General features: G+C 29.1%; 2 protein-coding genes across 3 annotated transcripts; both read right to left on the minus strand.

Annotated features, from left to right (window-relative positions):
• Positions 1–1,608: 1,608 nt before the first annotated feature.
• LOC108341544 (branched-chain-amino-acid aminotransferase-like protein 1) lies at positions 1,609–23,762 on the minus strand. Its single transcript, XM_017579217.2, has 30 exons — positions 23,609–23,762; positions 23,465–23,534; positions 23,262–23,387; positions 23,109–23,172; positions 17,507–17,594; positions 17,150–17,234; positions 16,870–16,926; positions 16,555–16,668; positions 16,014–16,084; positions 15,198–15,903; positions 9,591–9,695; positions 9,143–9,241; positions 8,575–8,646; positions 8,028–8,120; positions 7,605–7,742; positions 7,398–7,456; positions 7,018–7,120; positions 6,508–6,696; positions 6,315–6,415; positions 6,077–6,131; positions 5,819–5,905; positions 5,407–5,458; positions 4,795–4,880; positions 4,253–4,306; positions 3,761–3,844; positions 3,272–3,343; positions 2,891–2,971; positions 2,467–2,502; positions 1,971–2,103; positions 1,609–1,874 (listed from the first exon to the last, which is right to left on the minus strand). Exons 1-29 carry the CDS (start codon positions 23,704–23,706, stop codon positions 1,975–1,977), a joined length of 3,174 nt encoding a protein of 1,057 aa, XP_017434706.1. The 5' UTR covers positions 23,707–23,762; the 3' UTR covers positions 1,609–1,874; positions 1,971–1,974.
• LOC108342861 (uncharacterized) lies at positions 20,899–23,019 on the minus strand. Of its 2 annotated transcripts, none has more exons than XM_017580731.2 (5): positions 22,932–23,019; positions 22,271–22,327; positions 22,063–22,176; positions 21,620–21,690; positions 20,899–21,521 (listed from the first exon to the last, which is right to left on the minus strand). In XM_017580731.2, exons 3-5 carry the CDS (start codon positions 22,135–22,137, stop codon positions 21,086–21,088), a joined length of 582 nt encoding a protein of 193 aa, XP_017436220.1. In that variant the 5' UTR covers positions 22,138–22,176; positions 22,271–22,327; positions 22,932–23,019; the 3' UTR covers positions 20,899–21,085. The 2 variants fall into 2 exon arrangements, with proteins under 2 accessions (XP_017436220.1, XP_017436219.1); XM_017580730.2 differs by lacking the exon at positions 22,932–23,019 and adding an exon at positions 22,574–22,658 and having other exon boundaries at positions 22,271–22,330.
• Positions 23,763–24,191: the final 429 nt, after the last annotated feature.

Consider the following 24,191-nt stretch of genomic DNA (forward strand, 5'->3'; position numbering starts at 1 on the left):
AAAAAATAGAATAGAAGATTTTCTTTCATGTTTATTTATGTAATATTAAAAATTATACATGCATTTCTAAAAAAAATTAAGAACACTTGAATTAGTTAGATTATCAAAAATTGAAAAGAAAATTAAGATATACCTATTCAAATTTTTATATTTCAAACATTGCATATAAAAAATATTCATAATATTAATGAGAAACAATAAAAGGTCGTATATAACAAATATCATACTATAAAACTGACATTTCATTGTCAGGTGAATCTGAAAAGAGTTACTTTGTTTTTTCTTTTTCAAAAGTGGAATACAATAAGTAATAAATAAATAGAAATAATAAGTTTGTTTTTACTTTTTTTTGCATTAAAAATAAAACGGAAACAAATACGAAATGTGAGAAAAAAAACACATAAATATTAGTAGTAGGCAAAGACATTAGTTTAAAGAACAAGAAATAGAGTAAATATATGTATTTTCACATACATCTCAATCCAACAAAAAGAATGATGTACTTCTAGATATATCTTGATCTAACAAGACAAATTTCTTGTTTTTTAAAAAAGACTTAAATTTGAAATAAAAAACTATAATAATTTATCATTTTCAATTTCTTATATGTATATTCTACTCTCCACTTATATTATCAGTATATATGCTTTTTAATATATTTAATTAAATAATTTCACTTTTTAAGTTTTTAATGTCTTAAAGACATTGTTCATCTAAATATATTTAAATAAAAATCTTGGCTTAATTTAATTATTAAAAATTTATGCCTTAATCTACTCGTTATCGAGTAGGGCATAGCCTTTCCAGTTGCATATAAAAGATAGTATAAACTAATAAAATCGATCCAGTTACTAATCAAACTATCTTGTTAACAATAAGGATCCCCAAAATTTTATGTTTATCATAATTTACAAGAAATTGTCAATATTCACTCAATTTTATAACTTCATTTTAAAATCTTTTCACCACAAATGTCGATTATTTCTTTTATACTAATACTACTACTAATAATAATACAAAAAATTAATGAAGTACAATGAATAACGTTTTACTTAAAACAATATTTTTGTGTCTATTCTGTGTCCAATGAAATGTGTATAAAAAAATATTATGTTTAAAATTTTTTAAACCAACCTTACATATAAAAATGACTTAGATCATACTCAAATCACTAAATTTTAATTGTCAAAAATATGAATTTAGAGACTGAATATTTTAAGCATATTAATTTTTAAATAATAGAAGCAAATAACAATGCTCTGTTTAATCGTATTTTATTTATTTGATAATCCTGTTTAAATAATAGAAACAAATAAAAAATACCCCGTTTAATCCACTCAAATATAAATTTCTCTTCGAAATCGCTTGCTCCAAATAATTCTTTCCATGTAAATTTACTTACATAATTTTTCTCATAAATACTGATAAAAAAAACTTGTTTCATAAATCATCTGCTAAAATTAAACTGTGTACAAGTTAATTTGAATTTATGAAAGATTTTTCTTTTCACATGAACTTCCTTAAAAATAAATTTGAATTTATAAAAACTTATTTTATTTAATATTGATTCAACTCAATCAATTTTGAAATCATAATCAATTCTACAAGTGAAATCGAACTTCCGATCATTTAGCTAAAACCATGTTAACTGGTCAGTGATTCAGAAAAAGTTAACTTGAAACCAAACTCAACCTTAACAAGCTCTAATGGAACAAAGAACTTTTTAATTCCATCCAAAGAAAAAAAGAGTTTGTTTTTTGCTAATTTATTGAATACCAAAAAAGCCATTTTTTTTTCTGAGGGAAAAATGCTTCCATATATGTAGAGCTTTTAGCAATGTACAGCAGCATTTTCCTCTAGCTTACAACTGCAATCTACAAGAGATGAAGAGAAAAAAGTGATTATGGAAAATTTTAAGACCAAAAAAATAAAAAAAAAATTGTAGAAAAAAAGAGAAAAAGATGCTAAACCTTTTCAAGTCTTAACATAGGTTGGAATAGGTATACCAGATTCTTCTGTCAACTTTTTATATGCAGCTTGCAATCTTCTAGTGATTGCTCCAACTTCTCCATTGCTAATTATGCGACCATCAACCTTCACCACCTAAAGAAAAATCCAATAAATTTTAATCTCATTCCACAGAACTCGTTATGTCAGAGTTAAATATGTTTTTAATTCTTAAATTTTGATAAGAAATTAGAACTCGTACCTGTCCCAAACTGTTACATTTTAGTTTTCAAACTTTAAAATTAAATGGATATAGTACTTTTAACTCAACTACGTTAACTTTTGTTAACTTTAAAAGTTGATGTTATTGGGTTAAAAAGATATACCCATTCACTTTTAAAGTTTGAAGACCAAATGTATCAATATTTGGAATTTTAATTTTTCATCCAAGAACTAAAAACATTTTTAATCCTGAAATGTATGGTAAGATTCAATTGAAAAGGTATAATTGAAACTTACTGGGCTTAGTTCTCCCATTGTTCCAGTTGTCCAGACCTGCAAGATAGTCTTCTAGCTATATAACTCAACATAATTGTACAGTTTTTGCAGAAATAATTTATATGCTAAAAATAATTGATTAATATAAAATTATCAAATAAGAAAATGATTAGAACAGTATAAGATACTTATAACAGTATAAGTTGAGAGTTGAATATTAATGAACTGAGAGTATATATTACCTAATTGCAATGCACCTTTGACATGAATTTCAAAATAGTTACTGTGAAGTAAATAAACTTATTACCATGGTAGTTTATGACTAGATGATGGAGTAAAACTATTTATAATGTCAGTGTATGCTCTTTTTATTCTCATAAGTTGATCCCTAATATTTTATAGCAATTTTTGTTTAGAAATGTATTTTGAAATTGTATACGGGAACCTCATCTGCAGTATGCACTTCTGACAAGCTGATTCTGCGCTCCTCTAAGATTATCTGTTCTTTCACAACAAGATCCATTACCTAAAATTGCAAACCAGAACAGTCCAATCAATGCCAAAGTACACTTCATTGATAAGCATAACTTAGAATGAAATTACAAACCTAAACTTTTCTAGTGATCTACTCCGTTTCCTACCAAAAACAAGTTATTATTTGCCAACACAATGGCACTCTGATAAACAAAATCAGATGATGAATAAAAGCACTTCTTGTAGCTGAAACTGGTATTCAGGTGTCATCTGATACTTCACTCCCAACATAAATTTTACAATGTATACAGAAATTGGTTTAAAAACAACAGGATGAGTGTACACAGCTTACAGTTGCACGAGTAATGCCAGGAAGACAGTAATCAGCATGAGGTGTCAAAACACGGCCTTTTTTAACGACGAACTGCAGACAGAAGAACAATAAATGAGTTAAGTGTTCCAGACATTAGATCCTGTACCATTTATGTTGCAAATAAACCTTGTTGCAAAAACAAAACCCTGTGATCCTTCTCAAAAAGGGGGTCTTGAACAGGATTTTGTTTCGCTGAACACTGCAAGATGATGACAAACCAACAACATATCTGCTGCATCTCACATCATAAAAGGATGTGATTTCACATCTTACGAGCCATACATTGAGTTTACTAATTTTTCATTGGCACAAGTCAAAGTTATCCATGCTCACTCTTTTTAAAACAATATAGTTTTGTGTAGATTAGTAGTCCAAAGCTTTGACTCCAAGAAATATCTGTGTTGGTTGCTACCTAGTACAATGAAAATAAAGACTTCTTTGACAGTAAGGGTAAATTTGAGGACATACAATGTTAGTTGCATTGGTTTCTGACAAATAACCATCTTGGTCAAGCATGATTGCATCATCTGCTTTGGCATTATTGCCTTCAATCTGCACTTGGCCAATAATAATATTTTAGTAATGAAGTAAGATATATCACCGAGGCAGGATATTAGTAAGACAAGATGCTACAAATTATAATTTCTATCAAGCTTGTGACAGTCAACTGAACTAATATGCTGTAATTGCAGCTATGGCAAATAATCGTCCATGTATCTCTTTGCATACAATAATAAATGGTTAATTGCAAGGGTAAATAAACATGACTCATTTTCGTTTTATGATACAACATTATCCAAAATACTCCATAATAGTGATAATAAAATAAGGATTACCATGTTAAACTAACTTAACAACCATAATTGTTCCAACTAGAAATCATCTACTACTAATAACAGTAATTAGCACATTTTGGTTGAATGCTACTTCTAAACAATCTTGAGAAGAACAGGAAAATACCTTTGCAAGTATGTTATTGAGAAGGTTATTGTGATGAATCTTCGAATCCAAGTTCTGGTAAAAAAAATAAAGAAAAGGGGATGGAATAAAGTCAATTGATTAAACTAAGGTGTAGATCAAACAGAACACTAAAGGTTGAATAGATCTCATTCTTTTATATGACAGTATAAAGCTACTCATAATAATAATAATTACAATGGCATTAAGCTCTTCAACTAAATAGCATTAAATATTTTGTAAGTCTTTCTTTGCCAGCACAAACCAGGACTGGGCAATGTATTTAGTGATAACACCACAACACATCTTTGCATTTTCTACTTGTTTTGTCCTTCTTTCATTCTCTTTATGCACTTGTCAAAATTTCCATATGATTATAACTTTTGTTAAGAACCTCTCTTTTTTTCTATCTATATTATCCAATGTTTATATTTTTTGAGGGGAAAGAATAAAACTCTCTGATGGAAAAACCATGTCCGTCAAATGCTCTCCAATGTATAAAATGAAAGAAAACCATGATAACAAGTATACAAGCAGAAACTTACATTTGGTGAATTACGGCGAGTTGTAGCAGTTACAAGAACTATACCACGGGTATTATCATACACTGGGGGTTTCCATTCAGCAAGCACTGCATATATAAAAAAGAACCAATATGGTATAAAATGTTTAACCATTTCAAAAGCAGTGATAGACAAGGCAACCTATACATGGAAACACACAAAATTGTCATTTTGTATTCTCCATAAATGAACCACAATGTTTAAAATGCATGTTGGAGACATAACAAATATAAAAATCACCTATGCAAGCTCTTTTCTCCCTTCTTTAATTTTTGTATTGACCAGTCACGTTTAAGATTGTGTTTGATCTGCTATTAGTAGTCTAATATTTTCATTAATCATTTCATTCTTTTTGTCAGTTTTCTATTCTCTATCATGTTTTGCTTACTTCTATACTTTAACTTAGAGCTCCTCATGGGGATATACTTGACTTGATGCCCTTCTAAAACCCTTTTAACATAACAAAAATCATATAACAGACCGTGTTAGGTCAATTTGAAAACTTCAATTCGCTCAATAATGCAGAAATTGGTATATAAAAACTGTTCAGGAGTATAATGATGTTACTTATTTGGCAAAGGGATAGGAAGTTACCAATTAATGTACAGCCATAAAGATTGAATGCTGGGCTCATCCCAGAAGAAACCTGGATAAACAGAATATTCCTTCTACTTTAGTTAAAACAAGAATGCTCCATAGAAAGGAACTTTAATACAATTTATCTTATCTTTACCATAGCTTCATTGAATAATCAAACAAGCAGAACCATTTGCTTCTTTCTATTATAATTGAGATTTCTGGTTAATATAATCATAAGGACATCGTGCAGCATAAATGCTGAGAGGCTTTTTTGTTCATATACTCTAATATATTATTAAAATTATGAAGCTGCTCCCATATAACGCTAAGCACTGCCATGAGAATGGTTATGAAACAGAATTTGACGAATTATTAGCTTTAAGAAATTATTTAGCTAGCTGAAATGATAAGTGAGAGATAGTAAGACCTTTTTCCCTCGTGTTAGGGAAAGTCGTATGTGTGAATTGTCAAACATGCCATTCCTAATCAAAGTTCTGAAAATTGCTTCCTTTATCTGCAATTTTTTGAACATTCATTATGATGACAACTGAAAAAATAGCAATTAGCACATACCTTTTAAAAGAAAAACAGAACCATCTGACAAAAAAGCCTATCGGGATAACTAGCAAAGAGTGTTTCAACTGACACATGCTAGATAGATGAACTGAATGCATCTAAGACTCACCTCATCCCGATTAGGAACATTTTCAAAAGCTAAAGCCTTTGCTGAATCAAATAACCTATAAGAAACAAGAAATGTAAGAGGACATATCATGAGTATTTCAATTATTGCATTAACTATAATCATTCAATTTATTGCATTACTATTGAATTATGTAATCAACTGATCAGACAGAACATTATTGGAATAATGTTATAGCATAACATATAAACTATTCAATTTCTTAGTTTTGTGACATCACCTGTCTAGATGCTCCTCAAGCTTAAATATCTTTCCATTATACACCCGAAGTCCCTCCCAAACCGAGTCACCTCCTTGGACAACTGAATCAAATACAGAAACCTGATATATCACAGGGTAATATTTTCAAACCATGAGAATCTGTACATCAACCACATATATCTGAACCTTTTAATTGCCATACAATTGATTACCTTAGCACTATCACGAGGCATAATCTCGTCACCAACCCAAGCAAGCAATTTCTCATTTGCAGGAACAGGAAGATCGGGAGTAGGTAAAGGAGAGCTCAGAAGAGATGATTTTTTCTTCACATGACGCTGAAGCATATTATACAGGGGTAGACTTTGTTCCAACAAATCGTACAGAGAAAAAGGAAATGGCTGAAAAGAAGAAGTTTAAACTTTACAGATTAACTATAGTCATGTTTTTGGTCACCTATGCCAGTCAAGGTACCTCACCCCATTACACTTGAAAAATAACCTTGTCTCAAATTTTGTATCCTCCAAAATTTTTGAGAAAAGCAAGAACAAACATGGGTTCATAATGAGCACCCAATTTCAAATCTAATCTCTGTTATTAGGTAAAAAATGGCAATTAGCAATGGAGCAAACAACATCCAAATACTAATACTAACTCAAACAAAATAACATCATGGATTCTCCATGAAAGACAAATAGAACATGATAAAAACAACCAAATACCTCGGGATACTTTCTAGGTTTCTCAAAACCAGTAGATTTATGCACAGTCTTGTACCACCAAGGGGCCCACAAGCCATCTATTTCCTTTGGACCTGCTTCCCACCTAGAATGTATTGTTGCAGAATAAGAATAACAGCAATATTGTTTTGTTTGAACACTAAATGGTAACTTGATCAATGCCTTGACAAAAGTTTACAGTTTTCAAAGGAAAATGACCAAATCTCCAATGAACATAATTTAAAAGGAATTCATAAAGTAGCACGGCTTATTTTTTTGGTGCATTAATGTAGCTTTAATGATAAACTCATCTTTCTTGACTTCCTCTCAGTGATTTTAACTTTGTTGGGGGAATTTATGTAAACGGAAAAAAATCTACATACTTGAGCATAGCAGGTTGAAAGGGAATCTCCAGATCATCACAGAGACCGCGTAGGGTAGCCTGCAAATCAACAAGATCATGAGACTAATGCAAGATAATTAAAAAATAATATTTAAAGCCATATTTGAAGTTAGTTTGAAAACATTATTATCTAGTGTTCCAACTAAACAAAAACCAATCAAGCATGTTCAGAAAGCTCAGATAATACCTCAGGATCTTGTTGAAGTTCTGCAGCATCAATAACAGGTGGTGCCTTTCCAATCTCACGAAGTTCATTGTATATACAAACCAGCTCTGCCAAACCCAACTCATAGAAAGATGGAGGGACAACCTTATCGAAGGATGGCTGAACATACACAATTGAGTAAAGCACACAAAACTATCACGCAGTAGCCATAGACATAAATAACCACAAAATACCATAAAAATTGATAAAATATTTGCAACACCCTGTATACATTATTAATGAAACACAAAGCTCATAGGCTTTTTCACAAGCCAACTCTTTTTAAAGTAGATTTATGATGGATCTTTATGCTTTTGGACCAACACTACATATGCATATGACAAGAACATGCAGAACTGGCTATTATTTTAGTGACAAACAAGTAATAAATGAAAGACATTTTACCAATATATCAAGAGGATTTCTTATCAGAATGAAGTGCTTTCCTTTCTTCATTAGATCACCAGTCAAACCTTGTAAGCGTTGCTTTGATATATGCTGAAAACAGCAAAAGATAAATAATGAAGTAGAAGAACACAAACTTGGTTTTGATAACACGTAGCTAAGGCTCAACATAAACTAATTATTATGGGTATTTTTCATCTGGATCAATGAATCAGTTTCCTTCCACCTCCTCAAAGGGACTTGTGTTGATTTATTTGGACACATGCCAGTTGTGGGACCTTCCTAGACAAAAACCAATTCCTAGCCAACTAAACTACTTGAACAATTTAGAACATAACAGCAAAAGATGTAGACTTTTGTAACAATTGAAGCTTCTGCTTCAGTTTCTTTGACTTAGTGCAGAGTTACCCCATCACAAATTAGAATGAGACACAGGAATATAAAGTTAATAGTACAATACCTCCTGTCATTGAAGTAAATGGTCATAATGTTCTTCTATTTATACATTTTTTGAGAAAATGTGTATCTCAAAAGATACATTGTTTACCTTGCAGAATCTATATTTCTTCCTTCCTGGACCAAAAATTATGTCACTAGTGACCTTATTTCCATCAGATTCCTGTTACATTTGAAACACCAACATTTTTCAATATGAAGCATGGGAAGAGGACACTACAAGAGACACACAGGATAATTATAATAAATGATAGCTGAGGAAGCATTGCAAGTTAATTTTGGAGTTCAATATGTAGATTTTAATCTTTAGAACTCAATTAAAAAAAAATGACCATAAAGAACTTGAAGCTACTTTTATACTTCCACTCTAGATCAGAGATGCTTATATTTATCAGAATTCTCACATCCTATGAACACCCTCTACATCTAATAAAGCATCATTTTCCCCACCAAACAAACAAAAAAAAATGTTTATCATCACTATAGACAGTCATTTCAAATATACCAGGCTGACAGAACAGTGATTGAGTGAACAGAGATAAGTTAAAGTGCTGAGAATGCTGTAATAAAAGCATAATCAAATCAACCTAGTTCTTAGCACCAACAACAAGACGATTAGAGGAGAGGTAATGAAGGAGGGCATTTTGTGACAGATATACCATTTTTGAGAGTAGCTCCTCCCTGTACGGTCTATCAAGACCTGTTACTCTAAGGAAATATGCATAGAGAGGCTCATCAAGCACTTCTATGTCATCCCTCTGCGTAGCACAAATGAAAACACCTTCATCAGAAACAGGATTCTCGAGTAATCATCAATAGCAAAGCACGATTTCAATCAATTAATGAATCATTAATCTATCAGCAAAATACTAGGTACACATTTGTTGAAACTGACAATCAAAAGAATAATAGCAACAACTTGTCATCACCGTCATCATCAAACAACAACAACGTTTTCTTATCGTATAAAATCTGCTACAACCACTGCACAAATCATGATGAGAATTTTTTTTTTAAAAAGGGTAAAATTATGCAAAATGTTAATTCCTTGTTTGCACCGAACAAAATACATTGGCAAGAAAAAAGGTGAGAGTGAGAGAGAGACACCTGAGCAAAAGAATACATGAGACTGGTACTGAGGGACCTTGGAGCAGACCATGAGTGAATCACCTCCACTTCACTCTCCGCCATCTCTGATTTCACCATGCAAAGCTAAGCCTTTCTTTCTGATTCAACTTGATTAGAATATTATCAGTAACAGTGATGATGGAATCCACTGGATTGCCACTTTTCTTTGTGAGAATCACAATACAACAGAATATAAAAAGATGGGTCCAAATCTCGGAACAGGAACCAACAAATTCCGAGGAATCTCAAAGGAGTTACAATAAATTTTGAGAGGACTTTAGAAGCAAAAGAAACATGGTAATTAGGAAAGTACTATGGTCTGGTAGTAATTAATTTTTACTAGTTAGTACATGAGGTTGACACATGAGAGATGCATTTTGTTTAGCATTTTGTCTTTTAGTGCTACAGTTGCTAAAATTTGGAATTGCAGAGAGAAGATAAAAAGTGTTTAGATTTTGATTAGAATGCCATATAAAGTAACCCCTAGATTTTGAACAAGAGAGACTTAAAAAGAGTTTATTACTAATTATTATCTGTACTACACTTTTTAGATATACAACTATTTCATAATCTTAATATAATTCACCCATAAAATGAAATAAAAAGAAAATTATTTACATTCCATTCATACGAAAAACCAAAGATTAAAGTTTATACCTTTTAAAAAAAAACTTTTCGTCTGATTAGGGCTTTTCTGAAATTTGAAGTAATCAAAGATCAGAGCTTGCAATTACTTTTTGCCACTAAACAACATAATTTGGTTGTCACAACTTTTCGACAAGTAATGAGAATTCCTTTTCACAAAATCATTGCTTGTCAACAAACGCACATCATTTACTTCGTTGTGCAGACGTGTTATCCACTATATTGTCCGATATCATCCCCAAATATGTCCTTACCTAGTTTTTATTTTATTTTAATTTATTTTAATGAGCAATTATCATATTCAAATATCCTTTATCTTCTCAATCCAAGTGAAAAGACCATGAAAAAATATTTTAAAAAATAAGATGTGCATGAAAAAATATGCACAATGTAATTTCTTTTATTCATTTACCATTCTATTAACGCTTTAATTTTTACGATCTTATTTAATAATATAAAATTATTAAATAAAATATTATAAAATTCACAAAAACAGATATCTAAAAATATATATAATATTAATAGAATTATTCAAAATAATAACTACAATAATAAAATATATAAATACAATATAATTACTAAGAGATAAGAAACTAATACACAGTATCTTCGTCATTTACTTGAGGTATATCATTATTTTACTTCTCTTTTACTCATACAACTAAGTAATTATAGCAAAAAAGACAAAACACAAAAAGCACAAAACACATAAGCTATTTACAAAAGAGTTATCCATAAACAATCAAATCATATATCAAATGTAAACTTGTTTAGAAAGAAAAAAAGAAACGGTTCTTATGATAACTTGTTTAATCTGAACAAGTCACTGTGCGAGTTTCGTAAAAAAATTGTGTCCACAAAGATTTATGTCAAAGTTACATGACAATAGCTGCATATTAATTTATGAAATTAAATTTGAATTTTCTGATATGTGTTATTCAGATTTCAATATTTTCAATTCTGCCTATTTTGTTTTGATTTTTTATTTGTTAAATTATTATATATTATAATCAATTTCTTGACATTATTAAACTTTCAATGAAAAGATTTTTTTTGTCCGCATCAAAATTTTTATGAATTTATTTTGATATTATTTTAAAAAATTTATTAATGAATATATTTTATGTTTATATAAATTCATATTCATTTCTTATCTTATTTTATTTTTAAAATTTTGTTTATACTTAACAAGTAAAAGTTGGTAAAAGATTTTTGTGTCGCTCTTATTTGTTTTTCATTGGACAACTTTAAATGACATTATTTTTTCTAGAATAATAACTCTTGATCTTGTACTGTCAAGATAATTAGAAAGAGTTTCAAAAGTAACCCATACATATACTGTTTTGATGTTTCGTTTTGACACTGCCAAATAGAATTGGCAAAAGGAATTTGGAGACAGAGTTCTAGTTCAAGGGTTTGATAGTTCAACAATCTTAATCCCAATAAATTGCATATGAAACAATATTGATATTATATTAAATAGGTTGTTTCAAAGATATAATTTTAAATTTTTAAAATAATAAACATAACTTTTATATCAGATGAAACTTTTTATATATTTTAAACTGTATTTTAATTTACTTTTCAATTTTTTATTCTATATAACATTTTTTAATTTAAAAAAATACTATATAACATATAAAAAAGAGTAAAAATGTAGATTAAAAAGATTATATCTATTTTTTTTTAAATTTGAAATTAAAATATATGAAAATTTATAACAAAAATCAAATCCAATTCAATGTTTAAAAACTAAAACATACTAACCCATAAAAAAATTGTCTCAATACATAAACAAAAAAAAACAAAATAATTATCCCCTCCAATTGATCCTCTCCAATTTCAAAAAATGAACTAAACTCAAAAGAAAAAAAATTTAATTATTACAATATTTATAATGGTATTATACAATAAAATTTATTTTAGACTTAATTAATTTCATATCCTTAATAAATTTGAATTTGAGTCATGATTAAACTTTTTTGTCAGCAAAACCAGTTTTTAATATTTTAACAATTTTTAATTAAGTGTGTGTTGATTTTTTTATATATGAATAATTTTACTGAATTATCTTTATATATTAAGGTATGAAGTTTTGTAATTAATATAAAAATATAAAACAATAAACGATTTCTATTGTTAGACAAAAATAATAGTTTTGTGATGATAATAAAAGTAATTCATTGACATTTCGATGATGACAAAATTGTTATGTTTTTAATTACTTTTAAATTATTCAGTCTTGCACATACTTTTATATTATTTGGTCTTGCACACTAAATAATATCTAACATTCATAACAAGCGTATCATCAATATTTTATATTATATAGTCTTCCACACTAATTAGATTAATTTAAAAAATATTATTTTAATAATTATATCAAAACAAGTTTTGATTGATATTTTATCAATATGTATATTAAATTGTGTAATTAATTGTATTAAACTGAAACTAATTTAATAATTCTATATCTTAAAAATGAGATTGCTTATTCCGAAAACAAATTATAAGTTATATTTCATTTCATACTATTCTTCACCTTAGTTCAATAAAAAATAATATCTTCAAAACAATTAAGTAAAACTCTACTTTGTGTTACTATAAATCTCTTTTGGTTAAGGTAAAAATCACATTTACTTCAAAATTAAAAGTATATTATTTCCAATTATGAATATTATTTCCCATCATGAAGGCGAACGTTAGAATATAAAATATTATAATTAATATTATAAGAAAATACTAATTATAAAATATATTACACATACTAATTGACGCGGAAGGTTTTATTAATAAATTAATTTATAACAATATTGATTTTAATGTTTATTAAATTATAGATAATATGTTAACTTATCTTCTCGTGAAAAATAAAATAAGTTGTTTATTTATCTTACTTTAATATTTTAAAAATTATAAATTCATCTATTTATACATACTTATATTTTGGTTTGTAAAATTTATTTTATTCCAAAATTTTATAGTAACATTTTAATCAAACAAAACAATTGATTTGAGGAAAGATCTATATTATAATTATCCAAAATAATATATATATATATATATATATATATATATATATATATATATATATATATATTTATCTTATACTATAAGAAGATATTAAACTAAATTAAAAGTGTAATATAGAACTTACAAAACAAGGAGAAAACGAAAAAATGTCCTATTTTAAGTTTCATTTTTGTCATCAGGGAGGCATTCCTAAGCTCAGGCCGTTAAGATGATCATTGCATAAGAGAAAACAAATACACAAATAAACAAAGATAAAATAGTAAGCTAAAGTAGCAAAAGAACATTCATACATTTTAAAACAATAATATCACATTCATAATATAAATCAAGCAATACAAAAATAATCATATCAACTTTAAACTTCGATCATTCGGATACATGTATTGATGTCACATGGGAGACCTACCTCGTGTGTGGTGAAACAACTTACTTAAATCATACTACCACTTCATCAAACTATATCACACACCAAGGTTAATCTGTCAAACACCTGTTAGACTAAAGACTTCCTAGTACTCTTTTTCACAACAAAATCATCATTCTCTACTTAAGATTGAAAGTTATTAAGAGTGGTAGAATTATCCTTCAATCCCAAGGTTCCTACTTCAATACATTACACTTAAAGACAAAACCAAAATATTCTCCATGAAATTCCTTTTCACATCATACTTAATCACCACTTTCCATTTCATTTGAGTATCATTATAGATGTAACCCATCACATACTAAATTCATACACACATCAATGTTTACCATCCATAAAAGATTCATTAATTCCACACAAGTAATTATGCATACATAATTACAATAAATTAGTAACCTAATTACGTAAAAATAATTAGTTGAATCATCGAAGAATAAAAGAATAATTTCTAATTGGCTTAATATTCATTCTATCAATAATATAAGACTATTTTTAACCAATGACGTTTTAAAATATATATTAATAATAAAGAATGACAAAGTACAAGAGAAAAAAAAGTATATATTAAAAGAGGGATGAAAAGAATATTGAAAAAGTATTTTAATTTATAAATATAGGAGTAGAGAGAACAAAATTCATGTTACGTATTTTCAGAATAAATAATTTAATACAACTCGAAACAAACTCACTCAAACTTAATCATAGGTTTGAGATACTTTAAAATTAAAATAAATTGAATTTAAATTGTTTTTAATTTATATTTTTAATATTTTACTTAAATAAAACAACTTAAATTTATTAAATTTGAATTTTTTTTATTTAAATAAATATTCCAGTTACTACTGAATACAAGTTCATTTTAGTATTAAATATTTAATTTATTAGTCACTATTTTTCAGTTAAGATTATTTTTCAATTAAATTATTTTATTTAACTTAAAACTAAGTTATTTTTCTATTGATATCAATCTCAATTATTTGAATTGACTCCTATCAAAATCATTCTTTAAATTTTGTTAAATTGTTTTTTAGTCAATCTATGTCTTGCTTAATATTAATAAAAATAATCTTAATTAAAATTGATTAACAATTCTCCCAAATAGACACTAGAAAAACAATAATCAATGTTAATCTAAAAATTATTAATTATTAAACCTAGTTAAGATACATTCTAATATTATCTTTAAAAGTGAACTTTAACTCTAACATAATTCTACACAACCAACTTATAAAGATAAAATTTACACTTATTTATTATAATTTTTTTTAAACTAAATTATCATTACCATCTAAAACTATATTCATATCCAAATCCACTATAAAGTATAATTTGATACCATCAGTTTTCTATTTACAGCAAGTCTCTCACAAGCTACTTATGCATAGGCATATATTTGTTTGTCACTTCACCATGTTTTAGGACCTTACAAGTAGAAAAGAAAAGAAAAAAGGAAAACATAACATGTGAAAGTCAAATAATGGTTACTGTATATTACTGGAAGTGATACGTAATAGTCTTACACTGGCTTGATTGAATGATTGCATGAAGCAGAGGAGATTTAATGGCTTCAATGAATCAGTAAGATCCACAATATCAAGGTTAGCCTGTGTCCCTAAGCTCAGAAAATAGTTGAAAGTTTCAATGTTCCTGATAACATATGCAATATAAGCCACCGGTGCTTCCTTTGACATGCTACTACTACCATCATTATATATTGCTTTGCATCTACCATCACATATTTCAATATCATTTTCATGATTTGGTTCACCATTTCCAAGTTTAATGTTTGGAGAGAGGTTCTTGCAACTTGAATGCTGTCTGCAGACACTGGAATTTAATGGCTTCAATGAATCAGTAAGATCCACAATATCAAGGTTAGCCTGTGTCCCTAAGCTCAGAAAATAGTTGAAAGTTTCAATGTTCCTGATAACATATGCAATATAAGCCACCGGTGCTTCCTTTGACATGCTACTACTACCATCATTATATATTGCTTTGCATCTACCATCACATATTTCAATATCATTTTCATGATTTGGTTCACCATTTCCAAGTTTAATGTTTGGAGAGAGGTTCTTGCAACTTGAATGCTGTCTGCAGACACTGGAATTCATCTGATTTAAAAGAATGGCAAGTACTCGAACAAGATGTGGTAAACAAGCTGGATCATATATCACATCTGCACCCAAACTGAAATAGTAATATATTAAGGAATGGCATTTGAATTCTGAACAAATTTACAGAAACAGTATGAGAAATTAAGTTAAGCAATTGAGTAGAAACTTCAGTTGAACTCTTACACAACATCTGGCATAATTTCTTGGAGTTGACTTTCTGATGCAGATTCCCAGGGCAGATACAAGCATTTTACCTGAGTGAGGTGCATGGGTCAGCTCATAATACAGAACCTTGGCAACATATACAATACAGTTTATATTCTCTTCTATCTTACACTTGCAAAAATTCATTACTTGAGAAAAAGGTTTTCAAAAGAATGCAGATCTAGACAATTTTGGTTTTAGCTTTTATTACAATTTATCAACACAGAATAGACTGCAAAAAAAGGACAAAATAAAACTTCAAAAAAAAAATATAGATTAATCGTCTATGGACAAACGTATTAGAACCATGCACTAAAAATGTATGAAACTCAAGATAAGCACATCAACACTCTGCAAGTAGAAAGTCAATATATACAAATACTGAAAATTGATATGTATATTTGAGTTTAGCAAATAGCTCAGTATCATATGCAAAACCTGAGAGAAGATGTTGTGAGGATAAAATTTTATATACATAAAAGAAAAGTACAATGCAGAGCCTATGCAAATTCAGACTCACCATATTTGGATCTTTGTTTCCTTCTGTCATATTAGCCTCAACGTTGAGGTTGTTCAACTCCAAATTAAACTTCATGTTAGCTAAAGTTGATAGGTCACCGTCACTTAATATCACCTGTTGAGAGATAATAACAAGCTTCCAATTGACTAAATTCAACTACAAATATCACCTAATATTACTCATATAATAACTAAACAAATAGCACCATTTTGTCGTTTAAATTTCAGTGTTCTAGCTAAAACATCATACTTTGATAACAAAAATGTTATCATTGAAAATGTTCATGCATGAATCACCAAGTATAATTGGCCATACCTGGGAAGCTTTCACATGAGCTAGACATAATCCAACTAAGCCAACTCCTGAACCAATCTATTCCAAATTTTTAAAAGATGCACCAGGGTAAGAACAGATGAAAGCTAATCTTAATGTGACAAATGAAATGGCAAAAAAGTTAGAAACTAAAACACTTAGAGCACAATTACATCTTAGAGCCTCTCCGATAAGTGAAGCTAACCACATAATTGTCTCATCATCATCACATGACTGGATAAACATTATTATTGTATTTAACAAACTCAAACATAGCACTGACCTCAAAGCATGATTTATTAGAAAATAATTCTGGATGAGAAAGTATTAACTCGGACAAAAACAGACTTGATGGCCATATTGAGCACCTACACAACCGAACCAATATCAATTTCTAAGAATTAATGATGATTCCAAAAACATACACTTGACATATGAATATTGATAGAAGAATTATGATAAATACTAAATTTTGGATAAAAAAAATGATATTGCTGAACTCAACAAAAGTTGAATTCTCAAGCAGCAAGAGCACTGGTTATCATTTAGAAGAACTTCTGCATTGACAAACATCACATAACGGCCTTTAAATGTTACATTCTATATGCATAGTCTTTAATGATATGAAATATAAGCATACCCAGTATCACCTTCAAGCATGTTTAGAGAACACTGCAACGAAAAAACCACTGCCCTCGAGTGTGGACAACTTAGTAGTTCAGAACAACCTAGTCATTCCAATTCACCAGCCCAAGGAAATCTGAATGAAACAAAATCATAAGAATAAATGAAGAAACATAACCACAATCAAGATTTACCCTCGGGAAAAAGAAATGAAATTCTTTTGCAGATTTTTGCATCTCTCTTCGTCAAACTATCATCCTAGCAAAAACGAAAGAAAATCAAGAAAAAAAAAACTCCACAACCAGAACAAGAAAAAGCTTGCAGAAAGTAATTGATGGAATAAAACCTTAAACGATGTCATGTAGTGAGCATAAAGTTCGTACAAATTGTCCAACACATAGCCACGGTCTGACTCAACTTGACTAATAAGTTTCTTGAGAAAATTCTTCAGGTAGGGAGCATGAAAATCACCCTGCATTTATCATTCTATTAGATCAATGAAGCCCAGAGACAGAAAATTAGTTTGGTGTAGTTAAATTCTTTTTCACTTCTTGTTTTTTTTTTTCTTTTACAAGTGTTTAAAGAAAAGTTCATCTGCCCAAATAGAAAAATAAATACTACAGGAGCGGAAAGGCAATGGTCCCAGATGAATTGTTGAACTTGTCCCGTGATTGAGCCTCCGCCACAAGCCCTGCAAATCTATTTGTGTCACTGCTTTTTGAAGTCTCACTGAAATACAAAGAAAAAGGAGTAAGGAAAAGAGAAACCTGGCATGGGAGATTACACAGTGAGAAGGTTCCATAGCTAGGATTGAAGAAAGTAAATGGCGAGAAGAAGGCAGGGAAGGATCTAAGTCTTGCTCCATCGCCACTTCCACTGTTCTGTTCTGCCTCAGACAACCTCCTATTCTATTCAAAACATGTGCTTTTATATGTCCAAAACAAACTCCTAATATTTATCTTATTCTATGTTTATGTTTTTTTAGCTTCAATTTTAATAAAATAAAAATTTATTCCTTCAAATTACTAAAAAAAACTGATATTTTTAATAAAAATAAGTCCATTTTCTTTGTTTCATTTAAAAAAGATACTAATCACAATTTAGTTAAAAATACGTTTGCTGGAATTAACAAAATATATTTCAGCAATTTAAATAAATTGGATATTATATATATATATATATATATATATATATATATATATATATTATTTTTTTTTTCCAAAAAATACCATTTATTCTACTTAAGAAAAATTATGTAACTTTCAATGAAAACACATTCTAAAAAGTTTATTTCAAATATACAATAAAAGAAAAAGAGAATGGTAAGATATAGAAATAAAAACCCTCAATTGAATTCATTAATTTTGGTAATTTGAGTAGATCCATTATTTTTTTCTTTTTTATAATTCTCTTAATCAATTAGATGAATTGAAGATTGGGAGTTTTTATTTTTACAAGTGTTAATATTTGATTTCAAATTTGTTGAGATAACGTCAACGTCAACATATATCATCACTCCTTCCGATAAAACTCCTGTTACGAGAAAAGAGTTAAGAGAGTTTTTGTTTGTTTATACATATAACATCGATGTTTCAAACTCAAGTCTAGTCAGATAATATAATTAGGTTGATATTTAGGTATTTTATGCTTTGGTACATAGAGTTGTGTCAATATTTTGTTTTTAAAATATTTATTAAAAATATAGAAGTTGTGTCACAATTTTATTTTTAAAATATTTATTAAAAAAATAAATGAATATTTAAACGGAACAATATAAAACTATTAAATGTATTGAAATATTTTAAATTAGTTTCTTTAAAAATATTTGATAGAATTAAACATAAGTATATTTTAGGAATTAAAACTGTGTTTAAGCATAAAATTGTGAACATTTTTAAATTATAACTCAATATTTGCTTCGGAATGAAGGAATATTTTTCACAATTTGAATTAAATCAATCCATTTAATTTTAAGCTAAACCATTAATCTAACTCATCATACTTATTTTATTGGAAAAATGTATTTCTTTTAAGCTATTTATTAATGGACATGTTTCAAGCTTTTTTGGAAAATTTTAAATAAATGTCAATATTTTTCAACTATGTATTTAAGTTAATATATTTATAAATGAATTTATGAAAATAGCAAGACCTACAATATAAAGTCTTTCAAACTATAATGTAGTAGAAACAATTGTTTATTGTTAACTAATAATTAAATATTATATTCAATATGTTTTTAGTTGATGAACTTTTTCATTTAATGGAAAATTTTGATATATTTTATTCTCCAAACTTTAAAAAAAAAGTAATACATTTAATTCCCAAACTTAATATATATATATATATATATAATTAATTTTTTTTACATATAAAAATTATTTTAGACTAGTATCTAAGTTGTTTATACTATTTGACATATTCACGCTTAAAATTGAATTGATTGTATTTTAAAGACTATATTAATTTATTTTTAAAATTTAATAACTAAAATATATCAAAATTTTAAACTAAGATGAATTTTAGTTTCATATCAAAATTTAATAACTAAAATCATATTTAATCCTTAAATATTTTATGTAAAGCAATAGGTTATAAATATTTAAAAATTTCTATAGATAATAATTTTTAACTAGTTTCCAAGTTGTGAGAATGATTAAAATTCATATTCAATTGTCAAATTGTAACGAAAACTTGTTAACTATTACTATAGTTTTAAAAGAAAAAAAAAGAATTGTTATGTCTAACGAGTTAATATTTTTTATCTTTTTCTTAAACCTTATTATTTATTACATGTTATGGTGACTGAAATACAACATAATGTATATATATAAAAACTACTTATGAAAAAGATCACCAAAAATGAATTTTGAGATATACAAAAATATGAACACCATTATTAACTATAAGATATACAAACACAAAAGACTTAAATGCTTATTTCGTACCCATGTTAAGGAGTAAATTTTTGTTTATTATCCGATTTTAAAAATAAAGACATTTGATCCCTATATTATGAAAAATATATGAATAAGGTCCACAAAGAAAGAACAAGTTCAACAAATCATTAAAGGAAAAGCTGAACAATAGATAGAAAAAGCTGGACAGCAGAAGAGAGAAGAGAAAAAAAACGACCACATCAGCATGGACTTAACGTCATTGCTATCAACTTAACGAACAAGACCTTATTCATACACTTTTCATAACATAGGGACCCAATGTCTTCATTTTTAAAACCGGATACTAAACAGAAATTCACCTCTTAACATGACGACGAAGTAAGCATTTAAGCCAACACAAAATAACGTACAAATTAATGTGTGAATTATGTTACAGCCTATACTTAAATGTCCAACTCACTCAACTTTTTTATAAGGGCCGCGGGAGGTATGTAATAAGAAAATAAAGTATAATATAAAAATAGAAGAATTATTCTTAGATAATTGAGAAATAAAAGTAGTCAGTGACAATCCAAAAGAAAGAAGAGAAATATTGTTTGAAAGTGTTAATATTGAAGTAGATTAGATCTAGAGCATAACCTAAGCCTGATCTAAAATCATTAGTTATTGCTTCTAAGTAAAAAAAGGAAAAGATACTAGCCATTTTTATTATTGCCAGTGATACGCAATAGTCTTACACTGGCTTGATTGTATGATTGCATGTAGCAGAGGAGATTTAGTGGCTTCAATGAATCAGTAAGGTCCACAATATCAAGATGAGCCTGTCTTCCCAGGGACATGAAATAGTTGAAAGTTTCAATGTTTCTGATAACATATGAAATATAAGCCACCGGTGTTTCCTTTGGCTGGCTGTAACTATCATCATCATGGCTTGCTTTGAATCTACTGTGAGATATGTCAATAGCATGTTCGTGATTATGTTCACAATTTTCATGTTTAATGTTTGGGGAAATGCCCTTACAACTTGCATGCTGTCTGCAAAACTCCGAATTCATCGGATTCAAAAGAATGGCAAGTACTCGAACAAGATGTGGTTGATAAACAGGATCATATATCACATCTGCACCCAGACTGAAATAATAATATATTAAGAATGACAACTGAATTCCGAACAAAATGGAAATAATATACGAAATTATGTCTCAAAGGTTGTATAGTTAAACTCTCACACAACATCAGCCCTGATATCTTGGAGTTGACTAACTGATGCAGATTCCCACGGCAGATACAAGCATTTTACCTGAGATACATGATCAATTCATAGTACCAGCCTTAATAAGTACAGTTCAGGTTATATTCTCCTTTATATACACAAGAAGAAAACCCATACTTTAAAAAATGAAAATGTTGTCAAAGGGATGGAGAATCCACTATCAGATGAACAAGATTTGAAAATGAAAATTCAAAGGTTGACTTCCATGAACAAATCAACTATCACATGTTCAAGCACTAGAAACTGTTGTAAGGAATAAGGGAATGGGGAAAAATACTGGAAATTACTATTTGAACCGGTTTAGCAAAAAGCTCAGAGTATCTACCATATAGTGTGAGGATAGCATTTTCTATATATGAAAGCAAAATCCTATGACAGTCTATTCAAATTGAGACTGACCATGTTTTGGTCATTGTTTCTTTGCCGCATGCCAGCTTCGGCATTCAGGTGGTTCATCTCCAGATTAAACTTCATGTTAACTAAAGTTGATAGGTCACCATCACTTAATATCACCTGTTCATAGACGATAATTACAATTGCTTTTTTATTAAATTTAATTACAATAATATCATCTAATATTACCCGTGTAATAATTAGTTGACCATACCTTAGAAGCTTTCACATGAGCTAGACATAATCCAATTAAGCCAACTCCTGAACCAACCTACTTAAAATTTTAAAAATAGTGCATCAAGGTAAAATAAGAACTAAAAGCTAATTTTAATGCAATATCGAAATGACAAAAATCTATAAACAGAACACAAATTTCAAACTTTGTAAAGGGAAAATTATATCTCAGCCTCTCCCATAAGTGATGATTATCACAAAATTGTTGCATGCAAAGCTATTCATGATTGGATAATACTAACATTTCTAGTGGATTAAAAAAATTCTTAAATATGTTACTAACCTCGAAGCATGTTTTATTAGAAAATAATTCTGGATGAGAAAGTATGAACTCAGACAAAAACAGACCCGGTTTCCATATTGAGCAACTGCACAACCAAACCAATACCAACTTTAAACTTTAATGCATGTTCCACAAACATATGCATGTTCAGGGAAGAATTATTCGAAGCTGTACGTAGATAGATCCAACTAATGCCCAAATTAATGGTGTTGCTGAATTCAACACATGTTGCATTATCAAAGAGCAAGAGTACTGATTATTATTTCGAAGAACTTTGCATTGACAAACAACACATAAAAACCTTGAAATGTTGCATTCTATTTGCAACAGTTTCTTATGATATGAAATATGAGCATACCCCGTACCACCTTCAAGCATGTTCCGAGAACACTGCAATGGAAAGACCAGTACCCTAGAGTGTGGACAACTTTGCAGTTCAGAACAACCTAGGCATAACAGTTTACCAGCCAAAGTAAGGTGGATGAAACAACATTATAAGAAGAAATGCAGAAACATCACTATAATCACTCTTTACCATCAGGAAAAAGAAACGAAATTATTTTGCTGACTCTGGCGTCTCCCTTCTCTAAACTATCATCCTATAAAAAAGGAAAAAGTAAAATCCTGAAAAAACCTCCCTAAGAGCTAAAAAAGGAAGCTTGGGAGAAAATTGTTTATCAAAGAAAACCTTGCATGATGTCATATAGAGAGCATAGAGTTCGTATAAGCTGTCCAAGACATAGCCATGGTCGAACTCAATTTGAGCGATGAGTTTCTTGAGGAAATTCTTCAGGTAAGGAACATGAAAATCACCCTGTATTTAGTATTAAAATACGATCAATGCAACTATAAGGCAATTTAAAGAAAATAAAAAGAGAAAACAAAAATTACAGGAGAGGAGAGGCAATGGTGCCAGATGAATTGTTGAACTTGCTCTGTGATTGAGCCTCCACCACACTCCCTACGTACCGAATTCAGTCACTACTTTTCGAAGTCTTGCGAAATAAAAAGACGAAGGAGCAATGAAAGAGAAACCTGGCATGGGAGATAAGGCATTCGGAAGGTTCCATGGCGAGAATTGCAGAAAGCAGTCGCTGGCTACATGGGAGAGAGGGATCCAACTCTTGCTCCATCGCCACCTCCACACTGCAACAACCTCCCCCGCCATTCAAAAAATGGGCGTTTTTCTGCCAACACGGGCTTTCAATGTTACTTCAAATTGGGCTCCTGTCCCGACTAACATTACGGGCCTCACACGTCTTACTAGACTCTCCCTTCGGTTTTTTCTTTCCACACTCCCTCAACTTTTAAAATGACCTTTTTATATTTTGGGAAAGTAACTTTTCTTCTGGAATGGAACAAGCATTTTTAAATGTTCAGAACATGATTTCTAAAATAGAATTTTTAGGAACAAGCTTTTCAGAATATATGAATTGTATTTTAGAACCAGCTTTCTGAAATAAAATTTCCAAAACAAGCTTTCAAGAACATATATTTTAGAACAAGCTTTCTAAAACATATTTTCAAAACAACCTTTTCGAAGCATAAATGTTAGCTTCCAAAATAACTTTTGAGAACAAACTCTCTCTCTCTTCTTCTTCTTCCTCTCAAAGAGGGT

The sequence above is a fragment of the Vigna angularis genome, chromosome 6 (genome assembly GCF_016808095.1).
Source record: "Vigna angularis cultivar LongXiaoDou No.4 chromosome 6, ASM1680809v1, whole genome shotgun sequence".
Lineage (NCBI taxonomy): Eukaryota > Viridiplantae > Streptophyta > Magnoliopsida > Fabales > Fabaceae > Vigna > Vigna angularis.